Source organism: Pelecanus crispus, chromosome 9 (assembly GCF_030463565.1).
Source record: "Pelecanus crispus isolate bPelCri1 chromosome 9, bPelCri1.pri, whole genome shotgun sequence".
In the NCBI taxonomy this organism is placed as follows: domain Eukaryota; kingdom Metazoa; phylum Chordata; class Aves; order Pelecaniformes; family Pelecanidae; genus Pelecanus; species Pelecanus crispus.
The window spans coordinates 34253857-34270012 of NC_134651.1; the positions used below are offsets into that span (position 1 = coordinate 34253857).

The 16156-nt window shown below is 51.6% G+C and overlaps 1 protein-coding gene across 1 annotated transcript in view; it reads right to left on the reverse strand.

The window, feature by feature from the left end:
• WHRN (whirlin) overlaps positions 1-16156 on the reverse strand; it is a 58985-nt gene that overhangs the window by 7976 nt on the left and 34853 nt on the right. The window contains exons 4-7 of the mRNA XM_075716944.1: positions 6206-6408; positions 5767-5803; positions 4255-4467; positions 3712-3924 (exon numbers count right to left, since the gene is read on the reverse strand). Of these exons, the coding sequence (XP_075573059.1) occupies positions 3712-3924; positions 4255-4467; positions 5767-5803; positions 6206-6408 (666 nt within the window). The remainder of the gene's footprint in view (positions 1-3711; positions 3925-4254; positions 4468-5766; positions 5804-6205; positions 6409-16156) is intronic.

A 16156-nucleotide genomic window follows, 5' to 3' on the forward strand; every position in this document is an offset into this window, starting at 1 on the left:
GGGGATGTCTGTGCCTGTCCTAGAAGGGGTCAGAGGACAGCTCAGAGCTGGAGCAGCTCTGTAATGGTGGACATAAGTGAGGAAGATGTCCCCCATTGCTCTGCTCTCATTCTGCTCTCCCTCTGGGGACAGAGAGATCATCTGCCAGCTGCCAAAGAGGCTGTGGGCTCTTGAGTTGAGATTCATTTTCCAGAGAGAGGAACAGTGCAGTGCCAACCTCTCCTTACTTATACTTCTTGTGAAACAGACCAAAGACAGACAGGGGCTAGCAACTCAACTGGTTTACCGCACTGGGCCCAATCCTGCAGCTTCAGGGAGCTGGGAGCAAGTCAGCACCTGTGGAATCAGGCCCTGGGAGGAGAAGACGCCTTTGGATGGCAGCATCTTTGCTAGGAGGCAGTGGAGAAGAAAAATGAAATCAACAGGGATTTCAATTCCTTAATCCTAACAATGAGGGCTGGGGCAGGAGGCCAGGACAAAGGAAATGCTAGACAGCCTTGCCTGTAAGCAATTAGAAATTCATACCGCTCTGATCAGACAAGTTGCATCTGATTATTGCAGTCTACAATTAACCTCTGCCTTACAGGACTCATCTTGAGATCCAAGATTTACAAGAGGTGATGGTGACACTTAGGCAGACACACGTCATCCGTGGGTGGCACCATCAAACAACATTGTCTCATTTCCAAGTATCCTTCAAGCATCCCATAACGGAATCACTTTTCGCATGGCAGGTCCTGATCAGCCTCATACTGGTTATTTTTGGTGTAAGTTCACCCACTGACCCATGGAGAGCTGTCACGACAGGGGGCCTGGTCTAGTGTCACTGCCTTTGGTCCCGAAGCCAAAGAAATCTGTGTCCCACAGTTCAGGGTGCCTGCGATAAACTCAAGTCTGGGAACACTACAGCTATCCTCTTCTAGGTAAGTGCTGTTCCCAGAGGGATTGGCTTTTGGGCTAGGTTCACACATACCAGAGGTCCTCTCTCCCAAAGCAGTACTAGCAGCTCTCAGCTCCATCCACCACTTGCAGTGTGTGCTCAACCCACTGACCCCTGTGATTTCCTTCTAGACAAGAAAGAGGGAATGCACTCCGCACCAGGGCACAAGCCTGCAGCTCTTCTCAGCCTCCTCCCAAACCAAGAGCTCTGTTATGACAGAGAGATTTCTGAGGCTGTCCTCATATCCATGTCTAGCCTCTCTAAAGTTTGTGTGAAGACTTCTCCAAGGCTGAACAAGCACAACATGAGTACACTGACCCCTCCTGCTCTGGAGCACAGATTTTTGCAGACCCAAGGCCAATAAGGAAAATTCTCCCCCATCCCTGAGGATGCGTGATGGGATGTGACCAGCCTACTGGTATTTAGCCAGGGTGCCCATACAGCAAGACAGCACAGCAGCAGGCAAAGCAGGCCACAAGGCAGGAAGGGCAGTCTGGGGTCCATCAGCGCTGCCGGTCCTTCTAAAACTCCAGCCCTGAGCTGTCAGTGGCACTCAGGACTGTAGTGCAAGCAGGACAGTGGTACCCGCTAGGTTTGGTACAAGGCTGAATCTTGTCTGCATGGCAGCACCAAGGCCTGCAGCCGTGCTACCGAGCTGGGGAAATGGACTCTGGAATGGCTCAGCAGAGCCACAGGAAGAAAAGGCAGAGATGGGTGAAATGAGGCTGCTGTTCACATGGCTGAGTCGCATGCTGGCCCCTGGACAGCCTGTACCCCGCCTCCCACCCAACGCACATTCGCATGCACTCTCAACCCGTCTACTATGGCAACCGCAGTACTTGAGCTCCCCGTCTCGCTGACAGCCCCTACCTCCATCAGGTCTATTAGCCACAAGAGCCGCTCCTGGGGACATGCAAGGGGAAAAGCAGATTAAAACAAGCATAAAAGCGAAAACATACATCAGGGAGGATGCAGAACAAATGAGCAAGACAAGCAAATCCTGGCACAATGCATCCCTCCTCCCCCAAAACCCCACCCTGCAGAATCCAGATCCAGCTGCATCCAGTGCTGAATGCCAAAGCTGAAATGAGCCCCTTCTGCAAGAGGTGCTGGGGAGGGCAACAGCAGCAGGGGCTTAGGGCAGAGGAAACAGTTTGGGAACTCTGCCCCTCCTCTCTCTCTGCTGTTAGCTGAGATAAGCACCCATCCACCACGAGCCAGTGCTCTTTGCTTGGCAGTTGTTTTAGCAAGCAGTGGCGGTAAACATCTCAAGTGTCAGCATTCCCACCACCCGAGGCAGAGCTCAGAGGGGTGTATGTTCTCACACCCATGGAAAGAGGTGCCACGCTGCCAGGGAGGGCCTGCAGTGTGACCGAGGGACACGTGTTCCTGGAGGAAGCTCTTAAAACAGAGCCCACCAGATGGTGCCCACTCTCTTCTCTATGCCAGAACAGCGCCCCAGTCTCCCTCACTGACCTCTGAGCCCGTGTGCCAGGTGGGGCTGGGCCATCGCTTACACACCAGGCCAAGCAGCCACGCTTGGCACACGGTGTCACAGAGCAGGAGGGAGAGCACGGTGCACCCAAAGCAAGTGGTACAGCCCCAGGCACAGGGATAGCGTGGGAACAGGGTGTCATGCACAGCGCATGAGTCCTGGCAGACCTGTGTGAGCCCTCTGATACTTCAGAAAGGTTTTCCCAGCAGGCCTTTGGAGAGCAGCGCAAAACTCGTTTTATTTATCCTGATCCAGAAAGGATCTCACTGTAATCCATCCTGAACAGCGCAGATGGCTTTCCTATGGGTATTTGTGAAGTCAACGGGACAAAAGCACAGCTCTGATGCTCTGAAACTCTCGGAGGCCTCTTGGGAGGCTGGACCAAACTGCGTAGGCAGGACCAAACTGTGTAGGCGGGCACAGCCCCAGGAAAGCCCCCCGCCTCCCTCCCCTGCCAGCTGTGTTGCCTGAGCCCTCCGCAGCACAGTCCCACTCGCCTCAGCTGTGGGCTGGTTTGCTTGCTGTTGAACGAGCAGAAAGCCCATTGTCATCCGTTCTTTTCATGAAGGTTTTAATTTCCAAGGTTGCTAATGCATTTATGATGAAAGGCATTTTATGGCTAGGAAATTAATTTCGGGGCTGTGTGCCTGCACACTCTGAGGTGATTATGATAACTTAATTAAATGGTGCGTGCAATGAAGGCCTGGCAGAGAGACGTGGGAGCACTGCCGCTTAATGCTAGAGAGTGGGCAGGGGCTGGGACAGGATGCAGCTGGCCTTGCTGCTGTGGTCCCCGCCGGGATGGGGAGCAGGCAGCCAGCATCTTTAAGGAGGTGATGTAAAAGCAACAGCCAGAGCTGGTGAACAGTGGCAGGCACAGTGTGGCAGCCACAAGTAACTGAGACTTCTGCATGGATGCAGCTTGCATTGCACAGCAGAGGTCCTGGCAGAAAAGCAGACTTCCTCCCTTGCTGGGGACAAAGTGACACTTAGCACCAGGCCCAGCACCCATGCAGAGGACAGTGGCATCTCAGTTTCAGGGGCACAGAGATACCAAGCATGTGTTGCAGCACCACCTTATTTCACCTACAAATCATGCTATTGCACCCAGTGCGCAAGAAAAAAAAAAGCTTTGGGGGAATCCATCGGGGAAGCAGGCTGAACAGGGTTTCCTGTGGGGTGAAATACCTTTATAGCACTCCAGGGAAGTGAGTTTGTTGTAGGGCTGCCAGGAGCAGGTGTTGAAAGAAAAAAGGAACCGCCAGGAGGGACTTACCCGAGCTGAGCTGACGGTTGTGGCAGTGAAGTGGCTGCTGGAGGAAGAGACGGTGTCGCTGTAGGACATCATAGAGTAGGAGTCGGTGCCGATGCTGGGCCCTGAGGGCTGTCGAGCCTTCATGGACTCGATCTCTCTCTTCAGCACCAGGTTGTCGAAGCGGTCGAGGTCTTGCGGGGAGATCACACCCCGCACCTCTGAAAGCAGTGAGAACTGGGCCAGGCAGACAGACAACCAAAGAGAGGTTGGGGCACAACCATATTCCTGGGTAGGTGAAGACCCATCCTCCCACACTGTTCAACAGTGGTAATTAGATGTACTGGCAGGTAACGCATGAGGAGGTTTGGTCCTAAACCAGAAGCTCCTCTGCCACTGAATGCCAGCCTGTATCCCCCATAATGTCCTACATCTAGATTTTGCTTTCATACCCTCGCCCTTGATCCTGAGCAGATAACCTTGGAGGCACTGAGCCACACTGTGACAGTGGCTCTGCTTGGTCCACTGGGTGGAAGAAACTGTCCCTGACCTTGGTGTGGGCCTCACCTTAGCGTGTGTGTTGAGTAGCTCGAAAAGCGCCATGACCAGAGCATCCACGGAGATGTTGCCTTCCTTATACTCATCAAGGTAGTACCCCATGGTTGCCCGCTCCTGTTCATTCAGCAGATGCCGTGCCTGTTCCTCCAGCATGACTCGGGTCTGGTTCACCATGGTGCTCAGCGTTACCTGGGAGCCAGCCAGACCCCGGTAAAACACAGGCTGCAGAAGAAGACAGGAGACAGGCTTTGGCCTGGGATGCCAAGGAATCAGCTGCTGAAAGGAGGACAGCTGTCTCTCTACTGAGACAGCTGGGCAGCATAGGCAGGACTGAGAACTGCCCCCTTGCTCTGGGCTCTGTCTACCAGCCCAAGCTGCCTGCGTTTCAGACCTCTGCTCTCACCCAACTACCTGCGGTGAAGCTGGGAAGTGGGACTGGAAGGAAGATGCCAAGAATGACTGGAGGCAGTTACCCTCAAGGATTCACCAGCACAGCTGCTCACTTAGTGTCACTACTTGTCTGGGTAAAACTCCAGAGCCATGAGTTTATGCAGCACCAGTTAAACAAACAAAACAACTTCCCAGTTCTGTTCAGCAAGCATGGATGCTGTCCCTTGACCAGCTATTGATTTAATAGCAGGCTGTATTCCTTCCTGGCAGAGCTGGGGGAATTGGGGCTATGAGAGAGAGGCAAGCTTACCATCTTGTGTAAAAGGCACATTTGCCCCTGCTGCAAGCTCGAAGCAGACCCTGGTGAAGAAAGAGCCGCTGGCAACCAAAGGATTCCCAGGGAGGGACATGTCTGGCTGCAGATGAAAGGCTTTTTTCTTTGAGAGGGATTTCTAAAACGAGGTCCTTGCTGTTCCCCTCCCTGGCAGTGTTGGCACAGTCAGCATAGGGATATGGAGCCAGACAAGACCCTGACCATCCCGGGGACACTGAAAGGAGTTGAGGCTGGGGAGCATGTTTTACCAGCAAACATCGCAAAGCTGTTATCAGTGAAAGCCACCTGTGAAACCTTGCTGCTTCATTTCCTTTTAAAAGAAATGTGCTTTGCAAAGAGGTGTTCGGAGAAGATGCAGTCACAGCACTGGGTAAGTCCCTGCCACTGGCTGGTGTGCTGGAGGGGGCTAGCACAGCTCCGCTTCAGGGTGGGAAAGACCCCAGGAGCTGTCAGGGCCCAGAGACAGCCACCATGCAGAAGGCATCATGGTCCTCTGCAGGGTAGGGGGAGTCCCCCACGGTCCTTGCCCGTGTGTGATCATTGCCCCTTGCCCATTAATGTGACCATTTGCAGGCTGCGAGGCGCCAGATGTGCTGCAGAACTGACCCACCAGCAGAAACACAGCTGGCAAAGTGAAATGGGCAGGAGAAAGACTAGAGCCAGTTAAAACCCACCAGTCCTCATAAAACTAACGTCCCTTTTATAATCAGGAGCACAAAGCCCATCCTCCCATGGAAAACAGGAGACAACGATGGTGATTTTTTCATGAGGCATCAGGAAGACCTGATATCTCTTACCCTGGCTGTTGCCTCTGCAGCATGATCACCCATTGCCCTGCAAAGAGGGAGAAGATCAGTTAGCACTGAGCGCCATGTGCCCATCACTCATCACCTGAGGCCTGGCATGAGATCTGTTATGTACTCTTTTCTCTGTGCCTGTAAGCTGAAAGCTTCTTCCCTGAGAGAACAGGGAAGGGTCAGCAGCATGTTGTCCAGACCTGATCTACCTTACAGGCCAGAGATGCTGTCTTCTAAGCACCAGATATGGGGGCCACACACCTAAGCACCAGGGGTGCTCCCATAGACAGGTTGCTGATGCACATTGCAGTGCATTAGGCTGCCACCATTTCACATGCTGCCACTCGTCACCCATCCTGGGTGACTGTAGGTACCCTGCAGGAGCTGTGGGTTGACAGCCCTACACAGCAAGCTTGCACGGGGTGTACCAAGCACATACCCTGCTGAGTTGACGAGGGTCTCTCCAATCTGGGAGCTTGCTATCCATCTGGTCTCATCCACGGTGGTGCGGGCATGGGGCAGCCTCCCGATGTCTTTCACTGTCATGATGAGGTGGCGGGAAGACTTGAGCAGCTTCACCGCCTCGTCGTGGGGGATGCTGAGAAAGCTCCTGCCGTTCACCTCTAGGATCTGGTCTCCTACCTGTGGAGTCAGGATGGGGTGAGCTGGCAGGCCCTGGGGGCTTTCCTGTTAGGAATATACCTTCTTCTCCCACCAGGAAGGAGCTACTCAGTCTACCCTACCACGAAACTAGGACCACAGCAATTGAAGGCACCAAGAAAGATGACGGAGAGGGGCCAAGTGCTGGTGGCTGGAGACCAAGCACTCAAGCCAACAGCCAGCAGAGGACCAGGTTGTGAAGCCTGGAGGCCTGTTTAGGATCCCAGGTCAGACCAATCTGCCCAGTCCCCTCCATTAACTAGATTTGCAGACCCGCTTGGTTAGAAACAATCTGCAAAGAATATCAAGACCTCCAGCCCCAATCCCTCCTGCTGATCTGGGAGGCCAGAAACCATCTGCAGAAGCCCAAACCTCAGATCTCTGTGTGCAGCAGGGAGGGTTCAACTCAAGTGTCTCACCACAGTCTCCAACGCTCTGTAAACTGTAGGATCTGAGACAGCTGGATTTCATCTCTCCTCTCCTCCTATTTCCTCCCCAGCTGCTCCTAAGAGCTTTCATTTTGTGGCCAGGGCCTCTGCTGTGATCAGGAGCTTCCCTGACAGCCTGGCCACGTTCAAGCCACAACACTCATCTGGTATTTTCCCCCTTCATCCTAGGTCCTCTTTCTCTTTGCTTCTAGGGCATTCAGTGCCACTCCTCCTCCCTCCCGTATTACAATTCACCCTGTTTCTGATAAGCCACCTCTTTGAAACTGCTCTTTCATATCTTTGCTTAACCATAGGCTTCTGTTCAGCTCTATCAAAACACAGTCTTATTTTCTTTATGCTGCAATGCAAGCAGAATGAGACATTCCTTTAAATAAATCGCCTCCATCTTGGAGATTAGGAGAAAAGAGGCAGCGGGAAGAATTTCTAAGGCTAAAAAAATAACATAGAGAATTAGTATGATCCTTTCAGCTCAGTCCATCTCATTCAGCCGCTGGGTCAAGGAAGCCTCAGAGGACTGGGATTAATTCTCCAGATTCTTAAAATCATTTAGTCCAGTGAGAAGCCATGATTAACCACTGCCAAGTCTATGTGGTGGGCTGTGACTCTCCTGTCACCGAAGTTTCCACCAGTGCTACCCTGAACTTTGCTGGGGTGAAACAATGGACATCAGGACTACCACCAGCAAAGCTCAGCTCAGCATAAAGCATGGGAGATCCAGCAACTGCTCCAGCAGGGAGGGGAAGCCAGCTGCTGGTCTGAGGAGGCAGCAGCTGATCCAGAAATCGCAGTACAGCCCCAGCACTTGGACATTGCCCCTCTTTTATGCTACAGCTGTAGCAAGCTCACAAGAGCATAGGGCCAGGGCTTGCATCAGCTAGTCTCCAGACACAGCATTGCCAGCTGAGCTGGAAGGTGGCCAGGGACTGTAGCAGTAGGACTGCTACTCCTCAGCACAAGAAGGACATGGACCTGTTGGAGAGGGTCCAGAGGAGGGCCACAAAAATGATCTGAGGGCTGGAGCACCTCTCCTACGAGGATGAGCTGAGAGAGTTGGGGTTCTTCAGCCTGGAGAAGAGAAGGCTGCGAGGAGACCTTATTGCAGCCTTTCAGTACTTAAAGGGGGCCTATAGAAAAGACGGGGACAATCACAACAAAGCCTGTTGTGACAGGACAAGAAGTAATGGTTTTAACTAAAGGAGGGTAGATTTAGACTGGATATAAGGAAGAAATTTTTTACAATGAGGATACTGAAACACTGGAACAGGTTGCCCAGAGAGGTAGTGGAGGCCCCATCCCTGGAAACATTCAAGGTCAGGTTGGATGGGCCTCTGAGCAACCTGATCTAGTTAAAGCTGTCCCTGCTCACTGCAGGGGGGTTGGGCTAGATGACCTCTAAAGGTCCCTTCCAACCCAAAGCATTCTATGATTCTACGACTGACACGCATATAGGCAACCTGCACACTCACGCACACGCTCCTGCTTGATTTCTGCTAGCCTGTGCTGCTATGACTGTGGCATCCAGATGGTCGATATTTGAGGCTTCAAGGCTAATAGGACCCCTGTCAAGGCATCCACTGCTCTCACCTTGTCTTCCTGAGACGCTTTCCTTCCACTCATGCATCCAGCAAAGGGCTGGTGGGAACTGAGGACAGAGTGGCCATGCCCTGATGTCAGATACAGTGCTGATAAAACCTGACCATGGCTTCTCCAGGCATCCCCCTGAGGACATCTCGGCAGATGATGTCTCAGCACAAGAATAGGGAAAAAAAGACAGAGAGAAATCCTGCTGCTTGTGCCAGGAAAGACCCCTGATCACAACCCTGGCTGTCTTGAGGTCTGTGGTATGATGAACACCCTTCAGACCAACCAAGAGGTGATCTTTATGAGAAATCAAGTAGAGAGAAGGAGAAGAGTGAGCTGGTGGAGAGCCTGTGGGTGGCAGGAGGGAACACAACTCAGCAGGGCTCTGTCACAGGTGATAGGGGGAGCAGGACCCTACCTCTGTGCTTATCTCATGAGCCACTGACCCACCTCGGGCTGTCTGAAACTGATGCAAATCCCAGTCCCCAGAGTCCTGTTGGGGTGAGGGTATTTGGTGAGAAGGGTCTGACGCTGCCAGCATTCAGGGACAGTTACCCAGTGGCTGGAGGCTGTCCCAGCTGCAGTGTAACCAGACAAGGGTGCCAGGCGCAACCAGGAGCATAAGCCAGAGTCTCAACAGGAGCATGACTGACCATTTCAGATAGAGGGTTTTAGTCTGGGAGCTGCCATCAAAGCAGAGGCCATAGTCCAGCCCCATGTGTCCCTCTCGTATTCTGTGGCGCTGTGGTTTCACCCTTCCATTTCTGCCAGTTTTTTTGTATTCCTGTGGCACCAGGGCACCTCCTGGACAGACTGCTGTAGAGCAAAGTTGGCTCGATAGCAAAGAAAAAACACATTACCTTGAACTACACTCCCCCCAGCAGCCTTCAAGGGGAGACTGCAGCACTTTAATTATTATTACATTTTGTTCTGTTTTGAAATGAGTCTTAAAGAAAATTCCAGGTGCCTTTTACAGGGGCCCTGGGCCTGCTCTCCCAAGTGGTGCCAGGCAGCAGCCACACTGGCCCCACTCCAAAAACAAGCCAGGATGCAGGAGCCTGGAGAAACTCTTGGACCCATGATCCACACAGAGAGGCTGCAGAGCACTAGGGACTCCCCTTCATGCAGATGAAGACTGTCAAAGCATTAGCTGATCAACATAAGGCTGTTTCCCAGGAGAGTCCAGCTCTTCCTATGCAGCTCAACACTTCCCATCCACCCCTCCTTTCACTGGCCCCACAGCAGCGCTCTGGCTCAGTTAATGGATCTGACTGAAACTCAAGGCTGCTTCTTGCAGGGTTGGCTTTCAGCTGGTTCAGCTCTCTCATCTGACTCCCCACATGGCTACAGGATCAGGCAGCTGCTGTGGGGTGGCAGAAAGCCCCAGGATTGTCCTGGACTGGTGGGTGGCCACCATGACAGCAGATAGGTGGCATGGCTTCAGAGCAGCACAAAGCTCCAGGAGCACTTCAATCACTCCAGCTTGCCTTCCAGGGGAGGGCAGAAGAAATCCCCCAAATCCACTGTACTGCACTTGTGCAAATAGGTATTGCCTAGGCTATTTAAGGGATTACAGAGGCAGAGTTTCTGCGTGCCAAGGAGGCACAGCAGCTTCCCTCCTTTCCCACTGCAGGGCCATGGAGGGTCATATATGGAGACCTCTGCACTCCTCTGGCCTTGCAAAAATAGATGCAGAGGGAGAGATGGCACAGGATCTCCCCGAGAAGCAATAAAGAGATGCAAAGGAATAGGAGAACCTGAGAGTTATTGAACATCCAGAAGGTAAGAAAGAAAATCCTAAGATGTCTGCAGCAGTACTATGAAAATGAGCCCAGGAGAGAGTTAAGATTTAGACTGAGTATTAGGAAAAGGTTTAGATATGATATGAGGAGATGTTTGGATATGAGGAGAAATTTCTTCCCCGAAAGGGTTGTCAAGCACTGAAACAGGCTGCCCAGGGAAGTGGTTGAGTCACCATCCCTGGAGGTATTTAAAAAATGTGCAGATGTGGTGCTTAGGGACATGGTTTAGTGGTAGGCTTGGCAGTGTTAGGTTTACAGTTGGACTCGATGATCTTAAAGGTCTTTTCCAACCTAAATGATTGTATCAGATCTACCAGCAACATTCAGCTATTTGGGTTAATTCAGACTAGATGTGTCAGAAGGGGCTGGTAAAGGTGCTTTGAAGAACCAGGCAGGACTTTGCAACTGTCCAAGATGTGACTGATGCCTCTTGAACGAACAGAGCACCCACAGGCGAAAGACTGTAACTATAAGCTCATGGACCACTTGAGAACCATCAAGTAAGCCTACAACAAAAACACTGATGGGAAACCGTGGTAAGAAACATATCAAGAATCACTCAAATTAGTGTAATGGCAATATCCAAGTGAATGCATGTCTTTGCTGTGAGTGCATTCCCTGGATACATCTCTGCCTGCCCAGCCAGGAGACACAGAGAGAAAAGTTCTAGAGAAAGGAAACAGAAAGGATTAGTGTCAGAGGAAGGTGCCTGTGAAAGGACAGATCAAAAAGATTAGGCTTGTTAAATTTAGAGGAGAGAGAGTGTGTGGGGAGTTTGATGGAGCTATACAAAATAATGCTGGCAATAATGAGAAGCCAGAGGAGGGCTCCTGTTTTCCCTCTGATGAAAAGACAGAGGATGCTCAGTGAGGCTGGAAGGACACTCTGGGTGGTGTCAGTAGGAGAAAAGGAGCTGGAGCAAAAGCACCAGATGCAGCTGGGATGCAGCAGAGCTCAGCTTTGCATTCAGCTCTGTCCAGTGACCTCAGGCAGATTTGCCTCATTCTTCATTCTTCAAGAGGGACTTCAGGGCACCAGGACAATTGGTTGCAGGATCGGGAGCACAGGTAGTGTTTTCCTCAATCCTGTCAATAGCAGCAAAGAATACTGAAAGGAATAGGAAAACTCACCTGATTAACAGGTGTCTCAGAGGCTGGTACCACCAGTAGAATTTTGGTTTTTTTGATCATGGGGAGGTTTACACAGCACCAGGCCTGCTGGCAGCTTATGGAGATCAGCTGTCTCCAAAGGGGAAAAGGATTCTCACCCATGAGTTGGCGGGACTCATTGAGAGGGCTTTAAACTAGGCTCGAAGGGGGAAGGGGATATAAACAGGCTTGCTAGGGAGGAGCTGAGGGGTGGCATGGCAACGCTGGGGGCGAAATCAATAGCCCATCTCAAGTGCATCTACACCAATGCATGTAGCATGGGCAACAAACAGGAGGAGCTGGAAGCCCTTGTGCAACAGGATAGCTATGACATAGTTGCCATCACAGAAACGTGGTGGGACGACTCTCATGACTGGAGTGCTGCACTGGATGGCTATAAGCTCTTCAGAAGGGATAGGCAGGGAAGGAGAGGCGGCAGGGTGGCTCTGTATGTTAGGGAGTGTTTTGACTGTATAGAGCTCAACAGTGGTGGTGATAAGGTTGAGTGCTTATGGGTAGGGACGAGGAGGAAGGCCAACAAGGCGGATGTCCTGTTGGGAGTCTGCTATAGACCACCCAATGAGGATGTAGAGAGATAGATGAAGCATTCTACAAGCGGCTGGCAGAAGTCTCGCAATCACTAGCCCTTGTTCTTGTGGGGGACTTCAACTTACCAGATTGCTGGAAATACAAGACAGCAGAGAGAAAACAGTCTAGGAAGTTCCTAGAGTGTGTGGAGGATAACTTTGTGACACAGCTGGTAAGCGAGCCTACCAGGGGAGGTGCCTCGCTTGACCTGCTGTTTACAAACAGAGAAGGACTGGTGGGAGATGTCATGGCTGGAGGCCGTCTTGGGCCTAGCAACCATGATATGATGGAGTTCTCAATTCTTGGTGATGTAAAGAGGAGGGGCAGCAAAACTGTTACCATGGACTTCCAGAGGGCAGACTTTGGCCTGTTCAGGACCCTGGTTGGGAAAGTCCCTTGGGAAGCAGTCCTTGAAGGGCAAAGGGGTCCAGGAAGGCTGGGCCTTCTTCAAGAAGGAAGTCTTAAGGGCGCAGGAGCGGGCTGTCCCCATGTGCCATAAGAGCAACCGGTGGGGAAGACGACCAGCCTGGCTGAATAGGGAGCTTTTGCTGGGACTCAGGGGAAAAAAGGAGAGTCTACCACCTTTGGAAGAAGGGGCAGGCAGCTCAGGAAGAGTACAGGGATCTCGTCAGGCTATGCAGGGAGGAAATTAGAAAAGCAAAAGCCCAGCTAGAACTCAATGTAGCCACTGTTGTAAGCGATAATAAAAAATGTTTTTATAAGTACATCAACAATAAAAGGAGAGCCAAGGAGAACCTCCATCCTTTGCTGGATGTGGGGGGAGAACATTGTCACCAAGGACGAGGAAAAGGCTGAGGTACTCAATGCCTTCTTTGCCTCTGTCTTTAATAGCCAGACCAATCATCCCCAGGGTACTCAGCCCCCTGAGCTGGAAGACAAGGATGGGGAGCAGAATGGAGCCCTCATAGTCCAGGAGGAAACAGTTAACGACCTGCTATGCCACCTGGACACTCACAAGTCTATGGGGCTGGATGGGATCCACCCAAGAATACTGAGGGAGCTGGCAGAGGAGCTCACCAAGCCACTTTCCATCATCTATCAGCAGTCCCGGTTAACAGGGGAGGTCCCTGATGACTGGAGGCTTGCAAATGTGACACCCATCTACATGAAGGGCCGGAAGGAGGACCCGGGGAGCTACAGGCCTGTCAGCCTGACCTCAGTGCTGGGAAAGATTATGGAGAGGTTCATATTAAGTGAGCTCAACAGGCATGTGCAGGTCAACCAGGGGATCAGGCCCAGCCAGCATGGGTTCATGAAAGGCAGGTCCTGCTTGACCAACCTGATCTCCTCCTATGACCTGGTGACCCGCCGGGCAGATGAAGGAAAGGCTGTGGACATCACCTACCTGGACTTCAGCAAAACCTTTCACACAGTCTCACATAGCATTCTCCTTGGGAAGCTGGCAGCTCATGGCTTGGACAGGCGTACTCTTTGCTGGGTAAAAAAACTGGTTGGGTGGCCGAGCCCAGAGAGCTGTGGTGAATGGAGATAAGTCCAGTTGGCGGCCGGTCACGAGCGCTGTTCCCCAGGGCTCCGTTTTGGGGCCAGTCTTGTTTAGTATCTTTGTCAATGATGTGGATGAGGGGATTGAGTGCACCCTCAGTAAGTTTGCAGACGACACCAAGCTGGGTGGGTGTGTCGATCTGCTCGAGGGTAGGATGGTCCTGCAGAGGGACCTGGACAGGCTGGACTGATGGGCTGAGGCCAGCTGTATGAGGTTCAACAAGGCCAAGTGCCGGGTCCTGCACTTGGGTCACAACAACCCCATGCAACGCTACAGGCTTGGGGAAGAGGGGCTGGAAAGCTGCCTGGCTGAAAAAGTCCTGGGGGTGTTGGCTGACAGCCAGGCTGAACATGAGCCAGCAGGGTGCCCAGGTGGCCAAGGCGGCCAACAGCATCCTGGCTTGTATCAGGAATAGTGTGGCCAGCAGGAGCAGGGAGGCAATTGTCCCCCTGTACTCGGCACTAGTGAGGCCACACATGGAATACTGTGTCCAGTTTTGGGCCCCTCAATACAAGAAAGACATTGAGGTGCTGGAGCATGTCCAGAGAATGGCAAACAAAGCTGGTGAAGGGTCTGGAGCACAGGTCTTATGAGGAGCAGCTGAGGAAACTGGGGTTGTTTAGCCTGGAGAAGAGGAGGATGAGGGGGAGACCTTATCGCTCTCTACAACTCCCTGAAAGGAGGTAGTAGTGAGGTGGGTGTTGGTCTCTTCTCCCAAGTAGTTAGTGATAGGATGAGAGGAAATGGGCTCAAGCTGCGCCAGGGGAGGTTTAGGTTGGAAATTAGGAAGAATTTCTTCCCGGAAAGGGTAGTCAAGCATTGGAACAGGCTGCCCAGAGAGGTGGTGGAGTCACCATCCCTGGAAGTGTTCAAAAAACAGGTAGATGTGGCACTATGGGACATGGTTTAGTGGGCATGGTGGTGTTGGGTTGATTATTGGAATTATGATCTTAGAGGTCCTTTCCAATCTTAATGATTCCTAGTTTTTACTTTCATTATAAATGATCCAGCCACCAAACCAGGAGGCATGGGGTTGCTACTCTACCCTTAATTGGTTTACTGGTGGACTTGGTAATGTTAGGTTAATGTTTAGACTGGATGATCTTAAAGGTCTTTTCCAACCTAAACAATTCTATGATTTTATGATTCTGGGGACAGTTCCTTCCTCTGTGACACACAGAGCGGCTGGTGGATAGCAAGGGCTGTGGCAGCACAGGAGAGCCCAGTCCCCACCAACACCACTGTCAGGGCCCCTGAGTTTTGTCCTCACATGGATCAGCTGATGCTCTCTGCTTGCTACCTTCATAACAGCTGTTTAACAGGGCAGCTGCAAACTAATAAGGCAAAAAAGATGATGTAGGCAAGAGATAAACCACAGTCCTATGGCCAGTCAAGAAGGGAGCCAACGCCTTCAAACTGGGCTGATGCAAGCCTGCAGCTCAAAGGGAAGAGGGAGCATGTGACAGATGCATTTCAATAGCCACTGCAAGGCCCTGGTGTTGGCACAGACCAGGTCCTGCTGCACCATCTTTTGCTTTGGCTCCAGTAAGATGCTAAGCAGCAGGTCCTGCAAACAGAGCCACCTGCCCTTGGCTGGCCTTTTCCTCCTCTGACTTTCCCTGTGGAAGGACGAGAGACAGCACTGGGCATAGGTCGGGCTTGGCAGGCCACAACCAGAGGGATGGTGGCCCTTTGTACTGGCTGGCTGGAGGGGAGACAGCACGGAGCAGAGCTGTGTCAGGGTGGGATATTCACATCTACCCCAACAGACTGCAGAGCACAGATCGGTTGCCAAAATCATGCATTAGGGGTGTGAAACTTCCCTGGTTTGAAAGACAGACAGCCTGGAGCCAACCTCACCTCTGTGAGCCAGCTGCAGAAAGAGAGCCAGAGGCAGCCAGCTCAGCTCCACCTGAGCTGATCCACAGAGACCAAGAAACAGGAAGGGAGGGAGGGAGCCCAAGGGAAGGCAAATGACACAAATGACCACATTCCCAACCATCAGACTCCACAAATATCTCAGGTTCCCTTTGAGCTCTGTCAGCTTTAAACCAACAATCAGAAAATTGCTGACCACCAACATAACAGGTATGGAAAATTATGCAAGTGCCTAAACTGCCAAGAGAAACACACATTCAGGTGTAATAAGTATCATCTCTCAGGTCTTTCTAATCCACTGGGCAATCCACTGTAGTGGATTTTGCCGTTAAATAAGGAGCACTGGGCTCACTGCAGCACTGAAACAACGAAAATCCAAATTCGATTAGATAGTTTTATTGCAATTATAAATCTTTAATAGTTTTTCATATCAGGGATTAAACTTTCATGATTTTTTGTTCAGGACAGTTATACAGATTTAATAACCTTTCTTTAGTTTCTCCTTTCAAGAGTGGACCAAAAGGAACCTAGCAAGCCCTTGCCATATCAGGGAGACCAGCGGGGCCCTGGACAAACTACTTCATCTGTCTGTGTCTGTCCTTCATCGCTGCCTCAACGTTTATTCGAAGTTCTTCATGGCTCTCTGGTCTCTTGTGCTCTGTTAGCATAGTGCCCAGCACAAGACCACCTCTATCTGGTGCTGCCAGAATATTAACATGGGGTGAGAACAACCAGCCACAAAATACTTGTATAAGTTTG